Genomic DNA, 19,843 nt, shown 5'->3' with positions numbered 1-19,843 from the left:
AGCACAGCTCTACTATTTCAGTGGAGGCAGGTTGATTTTGCCAGCTATGGATCTATACAGCCTTCTATTTTCATGGTAGTTACTTTTGATATCATTCTGTCTGGCAGAAGACTCCTAAGTTATTAGCTCAGTTTCTACAAGATCTGTGTGAGCAAGTGCTTGTTGCAGGTGAACAGTGAATTATACATTAAAAAGAAGCTTTAGAAAAGATCTGCACGGTCCATTTGGCTAATTTACCTGAGTAGAGAAAAAAGGCTATAATGAAGGGTTGCTTGTTTGTCTTCTATGACAATTCTTTCAGGTACCTGCTGGTCTGTTTAATTGGGTGAATTTCTGACATTCAACTTTTATTTGGAGTCATTGGACTATATATTATGGTCATTCTATTAATTGGAAATCATCTTGCCTATGGCTTTGGAAAGCCTTTATATTTTAAGCATGTGAGTAGTTTCATTGGCTTCAGTGGGAATACGGTGCTTGGGTGATGTGCTGTGTTAGGGCCATGTATACTAGATATGTTTATTAGAGTCTTTGCAACACTTGCTTTCTCAGTATGGGTCTGATCTAGTAATCTGCAAAATATTTCTGAGAATTTTTGTCCTCACTCCCAGTAACTTTGAGGCATGCCTTGAATCTTTAATAAATTTATAGTAATATTTCTTTGACCTGATCAATAGGTTTTTGTATCATCAAATTATTTAATTTAGAATATGATTTTTTAATTGAAATAGTCGTACCATTAGAAATCCCTCCTGAGAATGTAACTATTGTAACTAAAATCCTTTAAATTGATAAAGCTTACTCTCCTTTCTATATTGGACTAACCTATATCAGCATCAGCACTGCTGTTCTTGTATAGTTATGTCCACACTAGAGAGGTCTACTAATTTTTTTTTTATGGCAGTCTGACTTTTGTGAACAGATAAGACTTAAAATTAAAACTTTAATCAGTATAAATGCTTTGAACCAAACCATATCTAGAGATCACAGCAATCATTTGTACATATGTGGAAAGTCAGTTTCCTTTCCCCATTACCAAATGTGTGGTTGAAGCTAAGTCCATAAAGTGAATGCATTGCCCCTCATTCTGCAGAGTAAATTTCTCAATTTATGGGTATCACTTAAACGTTTGTTTGTACATTCACTCTTTAGGGTAGAGATGGCTGCATTTTTTGAAACAGTGGGAACTTTGGTGATATTACTATTAAACATTAAATGTTTTAAAAGGGAAAAAATAACATTTTTGAAATATCTTTTTGACTAGTTCTAGTGACATCCTAGTACTCCAAGCTGTTCAGCATAGACACACCTCATTAAATTCTGTAGAATTCTTTGCAAGACAGATGTCAATCTCTACTGATATGCTTACAGGATTTCATAGATTTCATAGTCATTAGGGTTGGAAGGGACCTTGAGATATCATCGGGTCCAGCCCCCTGACCAAGGGGCAGGAAGTCAGCTGGGATCAAATGATCCCAGCAAGATAAGCATCCAAGTGTTTCTTAAAAGTGTTCAGAATAGGTGCTTGCACCACCTCTGCAAGGAGTTTATTCCAGGCTCTGGGGACTCAGATGGCAAAAAAGTTTTTCCTTATGCCCAGCCTAGAACGGTCTGGGAAGAGTTTGTGACCATTAGACCTTTTCTTCCCTTGGGGTGCCCTGGTGAACAGACTTTCTCCCAGTTCCTGATGCACACCCCTTATATACTTATAGGCTGCCACCAAGTCATCCCTGAGTCTTTGCTTCTTTAGGTTGAAAAGTCCCATGCCTCTCAGCCTCTCCTCATAAGGCCTGCTCTCTTGACCTCTGTTCATGCACATGGCTCTCCTCTGGACTCTCTCAAGCTTCTCTACATCCTTCCAAAAGTATGGAGCTCAGAACTGGATGCAGTACTCCAGCTGCAGCCTCACCAAGGCTGGGTAAATTAGGATGATGACTTCCTGGGTCTTGTTTGAGATGCATTGGTAGATGCAAGCCTGAGGGTTTGTTTGTTTTTTTTTGCTTTGCCAGCTGTGGCATTGCACTGGTGGCTCATGTTCATCTTGTGGTCAGCCATGACCCCCAAGTTGCTTTCACTCATGGCATTAGTGAGTGTAGCACTGCTGAGCCTATAAGTATGATGTGGGTTTTTTCTCCCGAAGTGGAGCACCTTGCATTTCTCTGTGTTGAATGCCATCAGGTTTTGATCCTCCCACCTTGCTAGCCTGTCCAGGTTGGACTGAATCACCAGTCTATCCTCTAGTGTGACCACACTTCTCTATAATTTGGTGTTGTCAGCAAACTTAGCCAGTCTGCTTGTGATACCTGAATCCAGATAATTTATAAATATATTAAAGAGTACTGGTCCAAATACGGAACCCTGGTGGATGCCACTGGTCTCCATGTGCCATGTTGATATGGTTCCATTGACTATCACTCTCTGGGTCTGACCACGGAGCCAGTTCCCTAGTCATCAGACCATAATGTTGTCGAGGCCATGTTTTCCCAATTTTACCATGAGGACATCATGGAAAAGCAAGTTAAAGGCTTTTTTAAAGTCCAAATTTATCATATCAACCTCTTCACCTTTGCCCAGGTGATGCATCACCTGGTCATAGAAGAAAATGAGGTTGGTCAGGCAAGACCTACATGCAATGAAGCCATGTTGCCTGTCTCTTAGAATGTTGCCTTCTGTTAGACTGTTGTTAATGGTTTCTTTGATGGATTTTTTTTCCAAGATCTTTCCAGGGATTGAGGTCAAGCTAATTGGCCTGAGTCCCCTGGATTGTCCTTCCTCTGTTTCTTGAAGATGGGCACCACATTGGCTGTCTTCCAATCTTCAGGAACCACTCCCAAGCACCACAAATTCTCAAATATCCTCACCATGCTATGATGCCAGCCAGCTCTTTTAGCACTCTTGGGTGCATTCCATCTGGACCAGCTGATTTGTGGATGTCCAGTCTCTCAAGGTGTTCCCTCACAAGATCTTCACCAATTATAGGCATATGTTTGCCCTTACACTGGTAATCCTGCATCCTGTCAGGCTCGGTGATCCCCTTGGGCTGATGGAAAACCAACATAAAATAATCATTAAGGGGATTAGCTTTATCCTGGGTGTCAGTTGTCAATTGCTCCATTTGGTTTAGCAACAGTCCAATGTTGCTCTTTTTTTTTTTTTCTAGCTTCCTGCATATCTGAAGAAGGACTTTTTATTGTCCTTGATTCCCATAGCCAGTTTGAGTTCAGTTTCAGCCTTGGCTTTCCTAATTCACTCCCTACAAGTATAAGTCAGTCTTGCATTCTCCTCCTTAGTGGTGTTTCCTGACTTACATCCCTTATAAGCTGATCTTTTCAGATACGGAAGGTCCACGAGTTCTCTATTGAGCCAAGGGAGTCACCCAGCCTTTTTGTTACCTTTCCCATGGGCCAGAATTGGCTTTCTTTGTGCTTTTAGTATCATGCCCTTAAGGAGTGACCACTCATCGTGGGTCCCCCCTTGTCAGATCATGGCCTCAACAACCAACTTCCTAATCTTATGGAAGTCGGCTTTCCTAAAGTCAAGGATTTCTTCATTGCTGACTGATTTGCCAGCTTTGTGATGGATACAGAATCTGACCAACTCATTATCACCATCTCCAAGCTTCCCTTCAGTCCTCAGGTCACTCACTAGATCACCTCCTTTGGCCAGTACCAGATCCAGCAGCACCTTACCTCTTGAGTCAAATAGAGTTCTTCCATGCAAGTGAGCAAGCTTCGTGATGAATCAAATTTGGCTGAGTGGTCTTCTCATGAGATGTCAGGGTGGTTGAAGTCACTGATGACAACCATACACCGAGAGTGTGCAGCCTCTGTCAGTTCTCTAGCAAATTCGTGGTCAAGTTCCCTAGTGAATTTGGTTGTGTGTCTTCATTTTAAAAATTCAAACTAATTCATAACGTAAGGAATGAACAAATTAATCACATATTTAATATATGACTCATTCTATTTTGTTTTAAACTGTTTTGGTACTAATTGAGGTGGTGGTTGTTGTTATGGTCCTGCAAATTTGCTAGACAAGGATTTTATGGGTGATATCTTTCATTGGACCACCTGTATAGTTGGGGGAAATCTTAAATAATCTTTCAGGCCAAAGAAAAACACCTCAGGCCCCTGGTGCTAATTACAATATAAAATATGTATTTGACATGGTAAATGGCATTTTTTATATATATAATAGTGGAGTAGGAGGAAAATAAAAAGAAGGGAGTCCTTGGACTCTCAGATTGTTGTTTCTTCAAATGATTTGCAGTACTAGAAATGCTCCTTTGTTACTGCTGCAAACGTAGCTATCTGCATTATTTGCTAAAATAATCTGATGACATTTGGGGCTGGATTACTCCCAATGATATAATATTACAATGTAATAGGATAGAAAATATTTACAAGATGTAGTATTATCTCTGGATATCAATGAGGATTTTTGTTTCAGGTAAAAAAGAGAATTTTAAAACCCATCTTCTTGAAATTATGGAATTAATTATTATGAAACTCTTATTTCTTGATCTCCTTTTTCCCATTAGGAAACCCAGAACAAATTTCTGAGGCCCCTGTATACATTCATGTTCTTGATGTTAATGATCATGCTCCAGAATTCCCTGAATATTATGAGACCTATGTGTGTGAAAATGCAGAACCTGGCCAGGTAAGAGGTTATAAAGTTATTGTATTAACATTTTGTTCCATTTAAAAATCAACCAGACATTTGGCTTATGATGTTACCAGTGATTTTAATACACTTGATTTCTATATTACAGCTACAGAATGTACTTGATTCATTTTCCAAAATATATTAAGCAGTTATATATGTATATAGCTTGAAAAATCAGGGCCCAAATGACTGACATTTACCTATATATTATTCCATTATGTCTCTTGTTATGATGTAATAGTATCTCTGCCAACCAAGCAAGAGTAAATAGGAACTCAGATGCCTATCTAGGGTTGGGAGAGATCTCAAGGGTCATTTACTCCATCCTCCATGGGTCTCTGCTGTCTTTTAGTTTCCCTCTAAGTGTGCTGTAGTACTATATCCCTGGCCTCTGTGGGACATTTCCTGACACAGTTTCTTTGTAGGCTCTTCAAAGAAAAAGGGTTCTACAGACTCCCCATGTGCAGTTCCCTAGATTAAGATGCAGACCTAGATCCCCATGTGCAGTTCCCCTACAGTTTAAGCATGCTCTGTATACACAGTTTCACTGTTTAAGAGAATATGATTGGAACAACATATAACAGTCAGACAGTCTATGCAAAGGATTCTAACCATGATATGCTTTACTTATAAAACACAAACAATGTACATATCTAGACATTGTAAAATAAATACTAGATGCATCTCCCTGCCTCAGTTTTCCTGTCCTGCAACTTTTGGGAGATTTAGGATTTTAAAAAGGGTCTCTGGGATGTCAAGGATATTTCTCTTGCAGTTCATATTTTGTGTCCTGATCTACAAAGACTCCAGGCTACCTTACTTTAATTTTGGCTATCTGCTGTAAAAAAGGCCCTTTCCTAATACACAACCACATTCTTTATTCTGCCCTAGTACTTTCCATAGGGCTCTAAGAATAAGTTTTATGTTCTTCTGTCAACACCTGATTTTTTTTCTGTATTTGGGAATTTTCCATTTCTAAATTCTAGCCCCCTCCAGAGGTGTTTGGATCAAACTGGTTCTCCTGAGCTTCAGCTAAACTATTGTTTGATAAGAGCATTAAAGATAGTGACCATTCACTGGTCCTGATCTGAATGAAGTGAACTACACCCCCTGTCACAAAAAGGTGTATTTCATATCCAGGGAGAGGGCTCCTCAGTACCCCTGTTTCAAAAGAAAACTTCATAGCCTCAGTCAGAATTGATAAACAATGCATACATTTCTCAAAGTACCATAAATTCTTAACATATTAAATGTTAAAAAACATACACCAGTTTATTAAATAAGGTATTGTACAACATGCAGATCTGCAACATAATCATATTTGTTCATAATATAAAAAATCTGAATGTTAATGTTTCTGACATTACCACTGTTATATGTTAGGTTCTAATAAAGATAAATAGCCTCTGTTCTGCCCCAAATATGGCTGCTTTTCAAAAACAGGTGAAGTAATCTCTGAATGTATATATAACTCTTTGAGATCCACTAGGAGGAAAAACAGTACTGAAAGTAATAACAGTACACATTAATAAGTGAAACATCACAACACTTGAATAAGGTTAAAAGTAATATTTCCTCCATTTATAGATGGGGGAAGTGAAGATGTTAATTGACTTGCTCACCAACAAATATATTTAGGGAGCACAGTAAGAAATTAGTCTTGAAAATAATAATTATCACAGTTAAAGATTGTTACTTTACCTAATTATAAGGTCTAAAACAGAAATTTTATCACTGCTGGGCACTGTAAATCTGTATTACCATCCTCTACTTTTTCTATTTCAGTTTTTCTAGTGTTCCCAGGTTTTTTTAGACTCAAGCCACCCCTCTTTAGATGGAAGGCACCCCTCAGAAAATTTCAGCTCTTAGCTTTCACTCATTTTTTGACTACAGAAAAATAATAGAGCAATTTTTTTTTGTTGCAAAGAATTCAGAAAGAGCACAACAGGCCAGAATGTTTTTTACACTATTGGATTCCCATTTGTAATTCTCTGGCTTTATCTGTGAATCATATAAAGGTGTTTGAACACCTACCTGTACTAATATTGAGTGGCACTGCATGACATGCTTAAAATGATCTCATGGCACACGAGGATGCTGCAGCACGCTGGTTAAAGATCATTGTTCTAGATTGCCTTATATTTAAAGGTGTATTCTCTGTCTATTAACTAGGAAAAAAGGAAACACTTTATATGGATGCTCATTGATAAAAAAATGTTTGATTGATTCATAGTAAAAAATAATTCAAAGCAATCCAAGTGTCTTCATGAGGTGCTTAGAAACATTTCTTTTTTTCTCAGATTCCTGGAATGAACTGAATAAGGCCTTGGGACCTACCCACACATTTTCAGTTAGGGCCTTGCTACACCTTATATTGTTAATATTAATCAGCTTAGTGTTCACAGATTCATAGATGTTTGGGTCGAAAGGGACCTTAGCAGATCATTGAATCTGACTCCCTGCCCTGGGCAGGAAAGAGCGCTGGGGTCAGATGACCCAAGCCAGGTGCATGTTTAGCCTCCTCTTAGAGACCCCCAAGGTAGGGGAGAGCACCACCTCCTTTAGAAGCCCATTCCAGATTTTGGCAACCCTCACTGTAAAGACGTTTTAAAAAAACTTGTTCAGCATAATTGAGCAATCACACCTTAAAGTTACCTGCACAGCTGTAACTTGCCATTAGAGGTTAGAGGCAGGATAAATTCACTGCTTTAGCAATGAGGGGCCTGATATTTTTTTTCCCTTTTGGAGCCCACCCACCTATTCTGGCCCCTGAACACCTGAAACCCCTGAACTGCTCATAGCAGCTGGATGCCATCAGGCATGGAGTGTGGGACTTGGTGCTGCCCAACCAGCCTGGGGTTGCACAGAGAAGATGGGAAGCTCAGTGGAAGTGGGAAGTCCTGTCCCTGTACCTACCCACCCCAGGCTCACCTGTCCCACTGAGCAGAGCCAGCAGCACAGCCCTGGTTCTGCTCAGGCCCAACAGTCTGGGAACATGCCTGGGGGGTACAGAAACAGGAATCCCCACCCTTGTTGGGCTTGGGAGGCAGCTGTGAGTGGTGTAGCCTCCTCTCCCGCTCTGTGCATCCCCAGCCTAAATAGGCAGCACCAAGCTCCATGCTCCATGTCTGAAGCCACCTGGCGACCAGAGGCTTCAGGTGTCTGTCAACCGTGGGTGCTGCCTGGCAGGCCAGGTGGGGGGAGCCAATGGCCAGACCCTGCACAGGCTGGTAGAGCACCAGGTCAGCAGGAACCTGCCTTGGATTGCCATGCTGCAACTTCTGGTGGCCATGTGCTGAAAGCCCCTGAACCCTCTATATCAGCCCAGCAGCTCCAGTTACAGTGCATGGGGCTCAGCACTACCTGTCCAGGCTGGGGTTACACAGTGCAGGTGGGAAGGCTTCACCACTCATAGGTACCTTCTAAGTCTGGCAGGGGCAGGAAGCCCCATTTCTGTACCCCACAGGCATATTTCTGGACCACGTGGCCCAAGCAGAGCAAGTGAACTCCAGGGCTATGGTGATTTGCTGCTTTGCCCAGCAGGAATGGTGGGGCAGTGAAGCTGTGCCCAGCCCCACTGTGCCCCAGCATCCCTGCCTTGACCCAGAAGGGACCACCACATCCTAGGATGCTGTAAGATTTCAAGTTGGGTAGAATAGCTGTGGAGAGTGGCCACTACTTAATGGAACATGAGCAAAATTAGATGGACTAGAAATAATCCTGCCCTGGAGTGGTGTAACTTTAATCCAAATAACAAGTGCTTTAAAACACTTAAAAGGTGATATCATGCAGCCATTCCAGTGGTTAACAGCTCAGGAAGCCATCTAAAATTACAGTGTAACAATTCCCTTAATAGAACAGAACCATTCTGGTAAATGAAATAAGATGGAGTACATTCCCCCCACCTCCACCCCCACCCCCACCCCCACACTACTTATGTGAGAATGGAAGATGCAAAAAAGTTTTACTAAAGGGGTTCCTGCCTCTGGAATTTAGTTCTCTCCTTGGTCAGACAGAGGTGGACTTAGTATACTTTCAGCTAGGTATGGAAAATATATCTATAGTCTCTGACTTTTCAGAGGTGGATAAAAGTATTAAAGGAAAGGTTTATTTCCTATGGGCTTTGGAGGACCATCTTATAATGAGTGAATACACACATACAACAAATACAATATTTACACAAATATCTTGTATTGTCAATAGCATGCAATGGCCAAATTTTAGAATCTGAAAGAGATATAACAGTAAATAAATAATGAAAAAGATTAAAGTGGTATCTTACTGTACCATGCTGCAAGGTAGCAGGGAGATAGCTCCTAGCTAAGAAGAATGCTTATTATTTTTGCCAAAAACAAGATTATGAAAAATTTTCTGTCTGTTTTCAGCAAATGCATTTTGCTTTCACTTTCCCTTTGCTGTCATTTTGTGAGAATTACAGACATCTTTGGTTTTGCCTCTGGAAGCCAGTCAAACAAAAGAATTGCATTGGGGTCCTTGGGACTATCATCTGGAAAGATAGTTTGACAATAAAAATGAATGTAAAAGAAGATGGGTATTTTTTGGCAATGGTCTAAATCCATCCATCATGTTTAGCAGGCATTTTGAATGGATTTTTCATTATCCATTTTATGTTATAGTTCTGTACCTTCCTATAATCTACACATCAGCTGAAGAGTAGCCATGAATGCGGCTTCCTTTTGCGCATCGAGAAACCACTTTTACTGCTCTAGCAGTATTAAATCCATTAATTTCAAAATAACTTAAGCATGAAAGGTGCTCTATAAAATAGAATGCTATTCTATTATAACTATTTCCAGCATCAGATCTAATAGAACAATATTAGTAAACCATCTGGATATTGGATTCTTTTTGGGCTCACATTGGATCTTGACCTTACACACACATACACTATATATGTCTATATATAGAGAGAGAGAGAGAGAGATGCATCTCTATAAAGAAAGATATAGTAGTCTTATCCACTTTAGGAACAGGTTGACCAATGTTTGACATTATTTCTTCATCATTTTTGCACAGCATCTACAAAGTCTTTTGAATCTATAGCAGATAATGTGAAGGCATACCCAGTAAGCAGAATGGACTAAATAACAACGAAAACATCATACTAGGAATGCATTTGGCTCAGCAAATCTTACTCATAATTATTTAATAAATTGAGTCCAACCTGAAAGTGCATTTCAAGAGCTTGAATATGCTACATCAAATATATTTGTGGGATAAAATAAGTGATAGAAGTATCCAGAATGTATCCAGTTATATGTATGATAATTTCAGATGCTTTGTGGATACTAGTCTTTCTGCATATATGGCAAGAAATGGATTTCAGCTGAAGAAAAGTTGCACTGAATTCACCTACATTCTGAATTAGTGTTGTTTTCTCTAATGCAGATTTATTCAGGCATAAATTCCTATAATTTTAAGATCACATTGAAATTGACTTTGATGTTACAGTTTATTTGTATACAGTTGTATACAGTATATTTGATAATTTACTTATTAGATTGAAAAACAGTGACTATGCATTCTGCCCTTTAAGTTAGAGATCAGAACTATATATTTTTATGTAGTACTTAGCATATAAGATAGTCAGCAGTTACATGAGTGAAGAGTACTTATATGATACCAGCTCTCTATAAAATGAACCCCTGCCAAGAAAAATAGGAGGATTAAAGAATGCCAAGTTGTATAAAAAAATGAACATACATGATTAAAGCTGAAATTGAACAACTATTAAAAGGACATATTAAAAGGACTATTGAGAACAGAAAAGAAAAAAATGATGGGTATGTATTATCTGACCTTAGCATGTTTGTTGATACTCTATAAGCAGCATGTGACCAGTGAGCTGAGTAAACAGGGATGAAGAGACGGTGATGTCTCTAGACAGCATTAAAGAGAACCAAGAAACCCATAACAAAATGGCTCTGATAGGGAAAATTCCTTCATCCCTCCTCCTAGCGGGCCATCAGCCAGACCTATGACATCCTTGTAAACACAGCATCTACGTGAAAACTACAGGAAAGGAGAGCAGGGCAGCCAAAAGAAGTTCAGCAAATTACAAACTTCCAGGCAATGGATTAAATTACTGAGAGGACCAATCTTTCTGACTGACTAATGGGAGGCAGAGAGCTCTTAAGGTAGGAATCATCTACTTATTTGCTCCTCACCCTTCCTTCTGGATCTCTATTATCCACAGTCCAATCAATTTTTTTTTCACTAAGTGAGGATCTTTGCATGAATATAAATCTAGCAGTTGGTGCATATTAAGTTATAAATACTTTGCAAATTCCTGACAGGACTCTTTGGACCATACCTGGTAAAATCCAAGAAAAATCCTAAAAAAAATATCAAAGAATCCATTCTTGATAGGCTAACAGAAGGCAATATTCTAAAGGACAGGAAACATGGCTTCATTGTGGGCAGGTCATACCTGACCAGCATCATTTCCTCCTATGATCAGGTAACTCGCCACCTAGATCAGGAAAATGAGGTTGATATCATTCATTTGTCCTTCAAAAAGGCCTTCAACCTAGTCTCCTGTGATATCATAGATTCATAGATGCTAGGGTCAGAAGGGACCTCAACAAATCATCAAGTCCGACCCCGTGCCTAGGCAGGAAAAAATGCTGGTGTCAGATGACCCCAGCCAGATGTCTATCTAGCCTTCTCTTAAAGACCACCCAAGGTAGGAGAAAGCACCACCTCCCGACTCATGTTCATCTTGGAGTCCACTATGTCTCCAAGGTCCCTTTCTGCTTCTGTGCTGCTGAGAGGGTCACTTCCTAGCCAGTAGGTGTGTGGAATATTTTTGCACCCTAGGTGCAGCACTCTGCATTTATCCTTGTTGTACTGCATCCAATTGTATACTGCCCACTTTTCTAAACTGTCCAGGTCTGCCTGCAATCATTCCCTACTGTCCCAGGGGAGCGGGGGCACCGGGAGACCCCCGCGGCGGCCAAGGGGTCTGCTTACCTCCCGCAGGGCCAGAAGACCCGAAGAGACTCCACGCGCCGGCGCTGCCGGCGCAGGCCATCAGCCGGGCGTTTATCCGGCTGCGGTTGAGCGGCGGGAGCGGGGCACGCCGGCCGGGAGGAACAAAAGGCAGCCCCGCCGAAGCAGCAGGGCGGCTGGAGGGAGAGAGCAGGAGCGCGGAGCTCCAGCAAGCAGGGGATCAGCCGCCACCCGCGGAGTGCAGGACGCCACCGGATAGAGGCGGAGCAGGCTGTGAGCAGCGCAGCGGAGAGCCCAGAGGGGCAGAGACAGGGGGAGAAGTCAGCCCCAGAGGCGGGGCAGCAGCCGGCGGGGAACTCACCACCCGAGGCAGCGTGAGGCATAGCAGCTACCCTGAGAGCGGGGCCAGCTGTAGCCGGTATTGCGGAGCCGCCGGAGTGGGTAACGGCGGCCGAGACTATTGGGGGAGGCAGAGAGGACGTCTGCCTCCCAAGGAAGGAGGGATCAGGGCAGCACCCTCCAACTGGCTGAGGCATACCCGGCCCGAAGACAGCCTGTAGGGGCTAGGGTGCCCGAGCCGAGAGAGAGGATGAGACGAGGACGGGTGAGAGGCCAGGACAGGAAGACCTGAGGTGGCGTATGGCCGGGGTGTAGAGGAGGACGGAGCCCCGAGAGTACCTGCGAAGAGGCGTGCCGGCACCAGGGGTTACCCCAAGGGAAGACCCCCCCCACTGAGAGAGTCATCAAAGTCGTGGCAGGCGAGTTCTGGGGTCCCCCTTAATACCAGCCGGGGTAAACCCTGGGGCGTACCAACGAAGCTCGGGGGCACAAGATCCCGAGCCCGGGCTAAGGCGGCGCGCGAGCTCCTAATCGAACGGAGGCGGGTGCACCTACCCTCTGGAGTGTGCACTTCACCCCACAATTTAGTATCATCTGCAAACTTGGACAGAGTACACTTCACACTCCCATCCAAGTCACTGATGAAGAGATTAAAGATTACTGGTTCAAGGATCAAACCCTGCAGGACCCCACTACCTACTTCTTTCCAGGTTAATACCGACCCATCCACTCCCATTTTCTTTGTGTGGCTGCTAAGCCAATTTGCCACCCACTAGACTGTGTAAACATCTATGTCACAGCCTCTTAATTTATTTATGAGAATGGGCTGAGATACCATATCAAAGGCCTTGCTAAAATCCAAGAAAACAACATCTACCTCTACTCCTGGGTCTAAGCATTTTGTGACCCAGTCATAAAATGAAACCAGATTGGTCAGGCATGATCTTCCTGCTACAAATCCATGCTGGTTGCTCTGTTGCATTATTTTTCCCCCCGGACTCCTGCAAATATGATCTTTCATAATCTTTTCAAAGACCTTTCCAAGGATGGAGGTGAGACTGACTGGCCTATATTTACTCGGATCCTCCTTCCTCCCCTTCTTGAAAATAGGGACCACATTGGCCCTTTTCCAGTCCTCCGGGCCCTGACCCGAGTGCCACGAGCACTCAAACAGCTGTGCCAGTGGTTTTGCTATGACACCGGCCAATTCCTTCAGTACTCTTGGATGCAGCTCATCTGGGCCCACTGACTTAAATACATCCAGTCCAGCCAAGTGACTCTGCACCAAGTCAGCATCAACGGTTGGTGGGCTGATGTCCCGCTGATGTCCATTCTAAGAACCCATTAGGAGACTTATCTTGACCCCTGGTTAAGAACACTGAGGCAAAAATCTCAATGAATCCTTCAGCCTTGTCTCCCCCGTCTCTCACTAATTGCTCCTTCTTGTTTAGTAGGGGTGATTTGCTGCCCTGCACCTTCCTTTTACTCCCTACATACCTAAAAAAACCTTTTTTGTTGTATTTAATTTGTGTTGCCATCCTCAGCTCTGTAGTTGCTTTGGCCTTTCTAACTGCCTCCCTGCAAGTGCAGGCCAAGTAGGTATATTCCTCCTTGGTAGCTTCCCCCTGCTTCCACTGCCTATATGCCTTCCTTTGCGCTTTTAGGTTCCTCTGGATTTCCCTGTTTAGCCAAGGATGATTTTGGCTCCTTTTCCCCTTTCCCGCTTTATTCTCATGGTGAAATTGGGAAAATCTGGTCTCAACTACTTTACAGTCCAGTGGCTAGCTAACTGGCTCCAAAATAGGACCCAGAGAGTATTAATAGTTGGAACTGAGTCAACAAAGTGGAAAGTGACCAATGGCATCCCTCAGTGTTCAGTATTTGGACCAGTGCTTTTCAACACATTCATCAATTATTTGGATTCAGGTATTAAATGGGAACTGGCAAAGTTTGCAGACAACATCAATTATGGGGGAGTATGGTCATGCTCAAGGACAGGCTGACAATACAGGCTTACCTGGGTAGGCTTGTGAGGTGGATGGAGAAATGTAAAGTGCTTTATCTGGGGAAAAATAATCCACAACACACTTACAGTCTTGGCAATGCTATGCTTGCCAAAACCACAACTGAAAGAGATCTGGGTGTCGTGATAGATCATGGAATGAACTTGAGCCACCAATGCGATACCATAGCTGACAGCACAAATCAAATGCTGGCATGCATCTACCAATGCATCTTGAGCAAAGGCTAACTATGTCACCCTCCCGCTCTACTTGGCTTTGGTGAGACCACAGATGGTGTACTGCATTCAGTTCTGGGTGCCACACTTCAGGAAGGATGTGGAAAAGCTCAAGAGAGTCCAAAGGAGAGCCACACACATGATTACAGGTCTGGAAAACAGGTCATACAAGGAGAGGCTGAAAGACTTGGGACTGTTCAGCCTGGAGAAGAAAAGACTCAGAGGGGACTTGGTGGCAGCCTATAAGTATATTTGGGGTGTGCATTAGTGTGTGGGGGAGAACCTGTTCACCAAGGCACCCCAGGGGAAGACAAGAAATAATGGGCACAAATTAATTGAAGATTGCTTCAGTTTGAACATAAGGGCAAACTTATTTACAAGTCGAGTACCAAGGGTCTGGAACAGACTCCCCCCAGAGGTGGTACAGTCACCCACCTGGTGATTTTAAAAAAGTGTCTTGATGCCCACTTTGTTGGGGCTATCTAACCCCAGCAGTCTTTCCTGCCCAAGTGCAGGGGGGCTGGACCAATGTTCTTGTAAGGTCTCTTCCAACCCTTACCATTTATGCATCTATGAACCTCTTAGAAACTGACAAGTCTGTGTACTACCAGGTGCTCAGGCAAAGGGATATTAATCTGTTTGTAAAGATTTAGTGGACATGGGCACTGCAAAAAGAACCCCAAGCCACATCTCTAGGGCAGGATCTAGCAATTTCATTTATGCTTGAAAACAAATGAACATTTTCTAACTGACTTCTCGGGTACATACAAAGTTTAAGGGGAAAATAAGGTGATGTTAGATCATGTTAAAAATGGCCATCCACTCTAACTTAGTTCACCTGGGTGTGTACCTTACACTTAGACTAGGTTGGCCATTTTTAGGCTGATCTAACCTTAAAAACTGTATAGTTTACACTTAAATCAATTTAACTATGGATCTAAGTTAAGTGTACCTCTGAGGTACTATAAATTAGATCAGTCTCACTGGACCTAACCTAACTGAACTTCTGTACAGTTTCCAGTGTAGCCCTAGGGCTGGGAAAGCCCAGTCACTGGCCAAACCCAGGGCTGCACTTTTCCTACCTCCCTGCCATCACCAGGCTATTTTTAGCTTCCTAGCCCCTTGCCTCACCCCCAGGTAGAAAACTACTCTGTGAACTAGCCAGCCGTCCCTCTCTCTTCGACTGCCAAACCCACCATCCTGCAAGCCACTCCCAGCGCTGACTTTACTAATTATTGCCAGGGCCAGGAGCCAGGGAAGTAAGTCAAGGTGAGGGAAGGGGCAGGTGGGATTGGGAGGGGAGAGGGGGAGTTGTTCACCTGGGAATGGTGTAGGTTGTGAAAAATAGCCTCTGGTCCCAGGTGTGGAGAGAGCCCCCCCAGACCCCTTGCAAGCCCTGCTAGTGACCTGATCCCACCAAGTCCTCCCAGATCTCACCAACCCCCACTCCCACAGACCCTGATAGCTCTCCCAATCCCCCAAGCCCACCCGCAGACCATGCTTGCCCCCAATCTTCCTAAGACCCCCAATTATCCTCCCCATTGTGACTTAGCTTAAATCAGGTGGCCATTTTTAACTCGATCTAACCTCCTCCTAAGGTCTGTATATACCCCTAGATTATTAAAGTTTCCAGATTAATGAGCCTTGAAGTAGCACAATACATGGCAATTAGATTTCAGAGCAATCAATATGGCTGATAACCTTACAAAAGCAGTATCTAACCCCACTGTCTTTGTTTTCGCTCTATGCATGTAGGGTCTTTAAACCTTGATTCACAAACAATTAGTGTAGAGTTTCTCAAACTGTTATGAGGCTGTTTTTCCCTATGAGGTGCTATCCACTCCCAGGTTGCATGCAAACAAGCCTAGGAAAGCTGCAAATATGAAACATTTTTCTTTCTTTGTGGATCATTTTTACTTCAGACTCAGCAAAATCAGAACTGCCTATTTCATTCTGAATATTTTATAGACTCCTCTGGGGTTTGCTGGATCCTAGTAGAAATGACCTAGTAAGAAATAAAAATTAAGAGTTTGCCCTGTCTAAATGTTCTGAATATTCTTTCACTGCTAAAAAGAATCCCAAAAGGTGCATGCATAAAGAGACAGAGTTTTTGGAGTACAGAGTGAAACAAGGAAAATCATAGTTATTTTTTAGGCGGAGTATGAAATGGTCAAAGAAGTATTGATTTTGCTTATATAACTGAAATTTATGTGGTCAAGTATATACAGATATACACATTTACTGTATTACTTATCTAACTATATGTATAAAATGAACAACCAAAGAAAACCTGCACTTTTGATTTGAAAAAGCAGAAATAGACTTTTAATGTCAGTGGAATTGTAATACTTCTATTTCTGTATTGATTGGCTACAGTAACTAGCCTGCCCAATGTTAAATGGAATTTGAGAGCATTGCAACCAAAAATAAAATTAATAGTTTCTGTGGTCTTGTTGACCTGCACTATGTGAACAGACTCACGTTCCTACCTCAGGATTAGAATCTTGACTATAGTTATCTAATCAGGGAGCCACAAGCATATTACATGGTTTATGATAATTAACCAACACAAGTTGAACATTATTAAACATCTTTTGTGCAAATAAAATTAATCTTTCCTGGTAACTCACATTAGTAAAGTCCAAATACTCTAATATGGAAATGTCCTTGAAAGTGCAGTGAATATAAACAAGCTATAACTTGCTTTTGAGTTTTGATAGATTATAAACTGTGTGTGTGTGTGTGTGTGTGTGTGTGTGTGTGTGTGTGTGTGTGCACATACACCCCCCCCCCACACACACACACACTGGTTCCTCAGTTGTTGGCATGGAGACTACTACCATAAAAACTCCCAAAATGGCCTTGTTATGCTGCTGAAGTATTTGACAAAATAGATTTTTTTTTTTAAAGACAGTTTTGCACTCTTATTCTGAGTAGCACTGAGGAAACATATCTCCCTTTTCCTATTGTGGCACCTCACATTCCTGTCCACTCTTCTTTCCATATCTTTGTGTCACCAAGGATTTTCTTTAGTTCAGGAAAGAAGAGAAAACACCCCTACCCAGTCCTTCTTTCTAGGAAATACTTCCAGGATTTGGGAGACAACCTGTGCATTAGCAGCAGTGATCTAGCACTTGCTACTAAAAGGCTTCATAGGACCCCAGTTGCTCTAGAGATGAGATTGGTACACACATGAATTGGAGATGATGCCACGAACATAGGACACCCATTAAACAGTACTTTGTGTTGCTTTCACCATTTCTTCATTGCATACCTCATCATTATACCTCCAGGATTACTTTGCCTAAAGGGAAATGGGACTTAGGTTAATGTACAACTCTGAACACAAAGTCTACAATATGAACAAACAGCTGACTGATACATACAGACACTTTCAAAATGGACGTTCTATTTTCCAACATTTGAGGCATTCAGGTCTGTTATTGTGGTCTGGGTCCATTCCCCCACAAAAATGTATTTAGAAAAAAACTCTAACAATGGGGAGGAGGGGGGAGAAATAGGCTTATGCAGCAACCTACGAAGTTTATCATCAAATGTTGTCCTTGATGATGCATGATTCACTGAATAGCAACTGATAAAAGTGACACATATTTGCTCTTCATAAGCAGAAATATTGCTAATTATTTTAACTTCAACAGGGTTGTTTATTCATGAAGATTGAAGATGGTATTTTGAAACCTAAGATGTTAATTTTGACTTTATCTTGCAAATGGCAATCTGGTTTGACATATTTGTAAATTAGGGTTATTTTGTTTTCTTGAAAACAAACACAAGAACTTCCATAATCAATCTGTTATTATATCTGGAATCAACAATTCAACCCATGAACTTGTCATCATCTCTCAGTTACTGCAACGATAATACATCAGTTGCATGATGCCAATGCGTTTGTGGACTGGAGGAAATGGGTTTTGTATTGAAGGATTCGTTCAAAGGTAGAATGATATACTTTTTACCTTGAGAAGAAAAAAGAAAGGGAAACATACTATTTTTATATTTTTTTTTTTGCTCATGGAAACTTTGTTCATGCTCTGCATTTCACTCCCGGAAACATATTTAGTATCACAGGCATCTAATGCTTATATCCCTCTCAAATCAGTACAAAATAATGAGGCATAATACTATACAATACAGAAGAACACCAACATTCCTCAATACATTTGTTATTCGTTATAATGCGTGGTCTATTGTGTTATTGTATTAAAAGTCTGTAAAACAGTATTTAGTCTTACGTATTTTTGTCAATATTTGTTCTCAGCTAATTCAGACCATCAGTGCAGTGGATAAAGATGATTCAGTGGAAGGCCATCACTTTTACTTCTCTCTCCAAGAGGAGACCACAAACAACTCGGGTTTTTCTGTCAGAGATAATCAAGGTAGTGTCACTCATGCAGTTTTTAAAAACTGCTTCATAAAAGATGCATATTTTTAATGTAGTCACATTGCCATGCCACACAATCTTTCAACTGTATAGACATTTGCAGTGTAAAGTTTGAATACGAGTACAAAAGTTTTTAGGCAAAGCTTTTAAAAAATAATAATTCTACACTCTCATAAAAAAAACTGCTTTTAGAAACCAAAGTTTAACCAACACAAGACAGTATCAAAATACAAAATAAGATGCTTAGCACAAAAAAAGTTGATGGGGATAATTTAATACTTGGTCACTAATATATAAAACATGCTCTGGACACAACTTTCTAATTAACTCTTACATTGTCCTATGTTAACTTTTTAAATATAGGAGAGTATTCAGTAAATAAAATGGAGAATTAATATTAAAAAGGTCTAAAAAACATAGATACAAATCGCCAGTTATACAAGTTCACTTTACGTTACATTTTAAATTTTGGATACTGATTACCAATAGCATCATATAAATGACATCTCTGTTTAATGCTATGCAGTTCTGGTATTGATCCAGATTCTTAAACAGAATGATATAGGGGGACTTAAATCGAAACCAATCTGTAAAGAAAACTTAAGTTCAACAGCTGATGAGACTGCAGAAAAGAAGACCACTTAAATTCAGTCTTCTGAGACTTAAAACTGCTAGAGACTCCACTAAAGGACACATTGTTCATATTGACTTTGCTAATTATTTGAAAGTTCTGGCTAGGTGAATAAATCAATGGGACTAACTTTTGGAAAGTTCGGTCTATGTCAAATAGTAAACTATGCTACTTAAACTAATGCTCCAATGCCAAAGTCAATGTTTTAATGTTTCATTTCTCAGCTTCATTAACCTCTCACTCACCACCAGGAGGTGGAACCTTGCTGGGTTATGGTCAGATTTTGCATTGCCTCTTTCCATTTTGTATACTTCACACAAGGTCCAAGGACAGGTGTCTTTGAGTGACATCATGACCATGTGCTGCTGGAGATAGAAATTTGTCCCTAAATTTCTGGAATTTCAGGAAGAGATTAGACTAAGGCCCAATTCTCTCCACCTTTGCCATGTTCCATGAAGCTAGATGGATAGTTCTAGACCTGAGGAAAACCTGAATCTACAAAGGTGGCACAGTTCTTAATCAATGCCTACTCAGAACTATGCTTAAATAGCATTATATGATCTATGATGTTACAGAATTCTTTTCAACAGAGGCC

At 41.4% G+C, this 19,843-nt stretch overlaps 1 protein-coding gene across 7 annotated transcripts in view; it reads left to right on the top strand.

The window, feature by feature from the left end:
* CDH19 (cadherin 19) overlaps positions 1–19,843 on the top strand; it is a 101,407-nt gene that overhangs the window by 68,064 nt on the left and 13,500 nt on the right. For 6 of the 7 annotated variants that reach the window (XM_059724265.1, XM_019490572.2, XM_019490575.2 and 3 more), the window contains 2 exons: positions 4,538–4,659; positions 18,495–18,612. In XM_059724265.1, coding sequence (XP_059580248.1) covers positions 4,538–4,659; positions 18,495–18,612 — 240 coding nt within the window. Of the gene's footprint in view, positions 1–4,537; positions 4,660–10,644; positions 10,824–18,494; positions 18,613–19,843 lie in introns of those variants that run through there. The other variant, XR_009460779.1, reaches the window with a different exon arrangement.

Source organism: Alligator mississippiensis, chromosome 3, assembly GCF_030867095.1.
Source record: "Alligator mississippiensis isolate rAllMis1 chromosome 3, rAllMis1, whole genome shotgun sequence".
Lineage (NCBI taxonomy): Eukaryota > Metazoa > Chordata > Crocodylia > Alligatoridae > Alligator > Alligator mississippiensis.
This window is presented reverse-complemented; position numbering and strand designations above follow the sequence as displayed.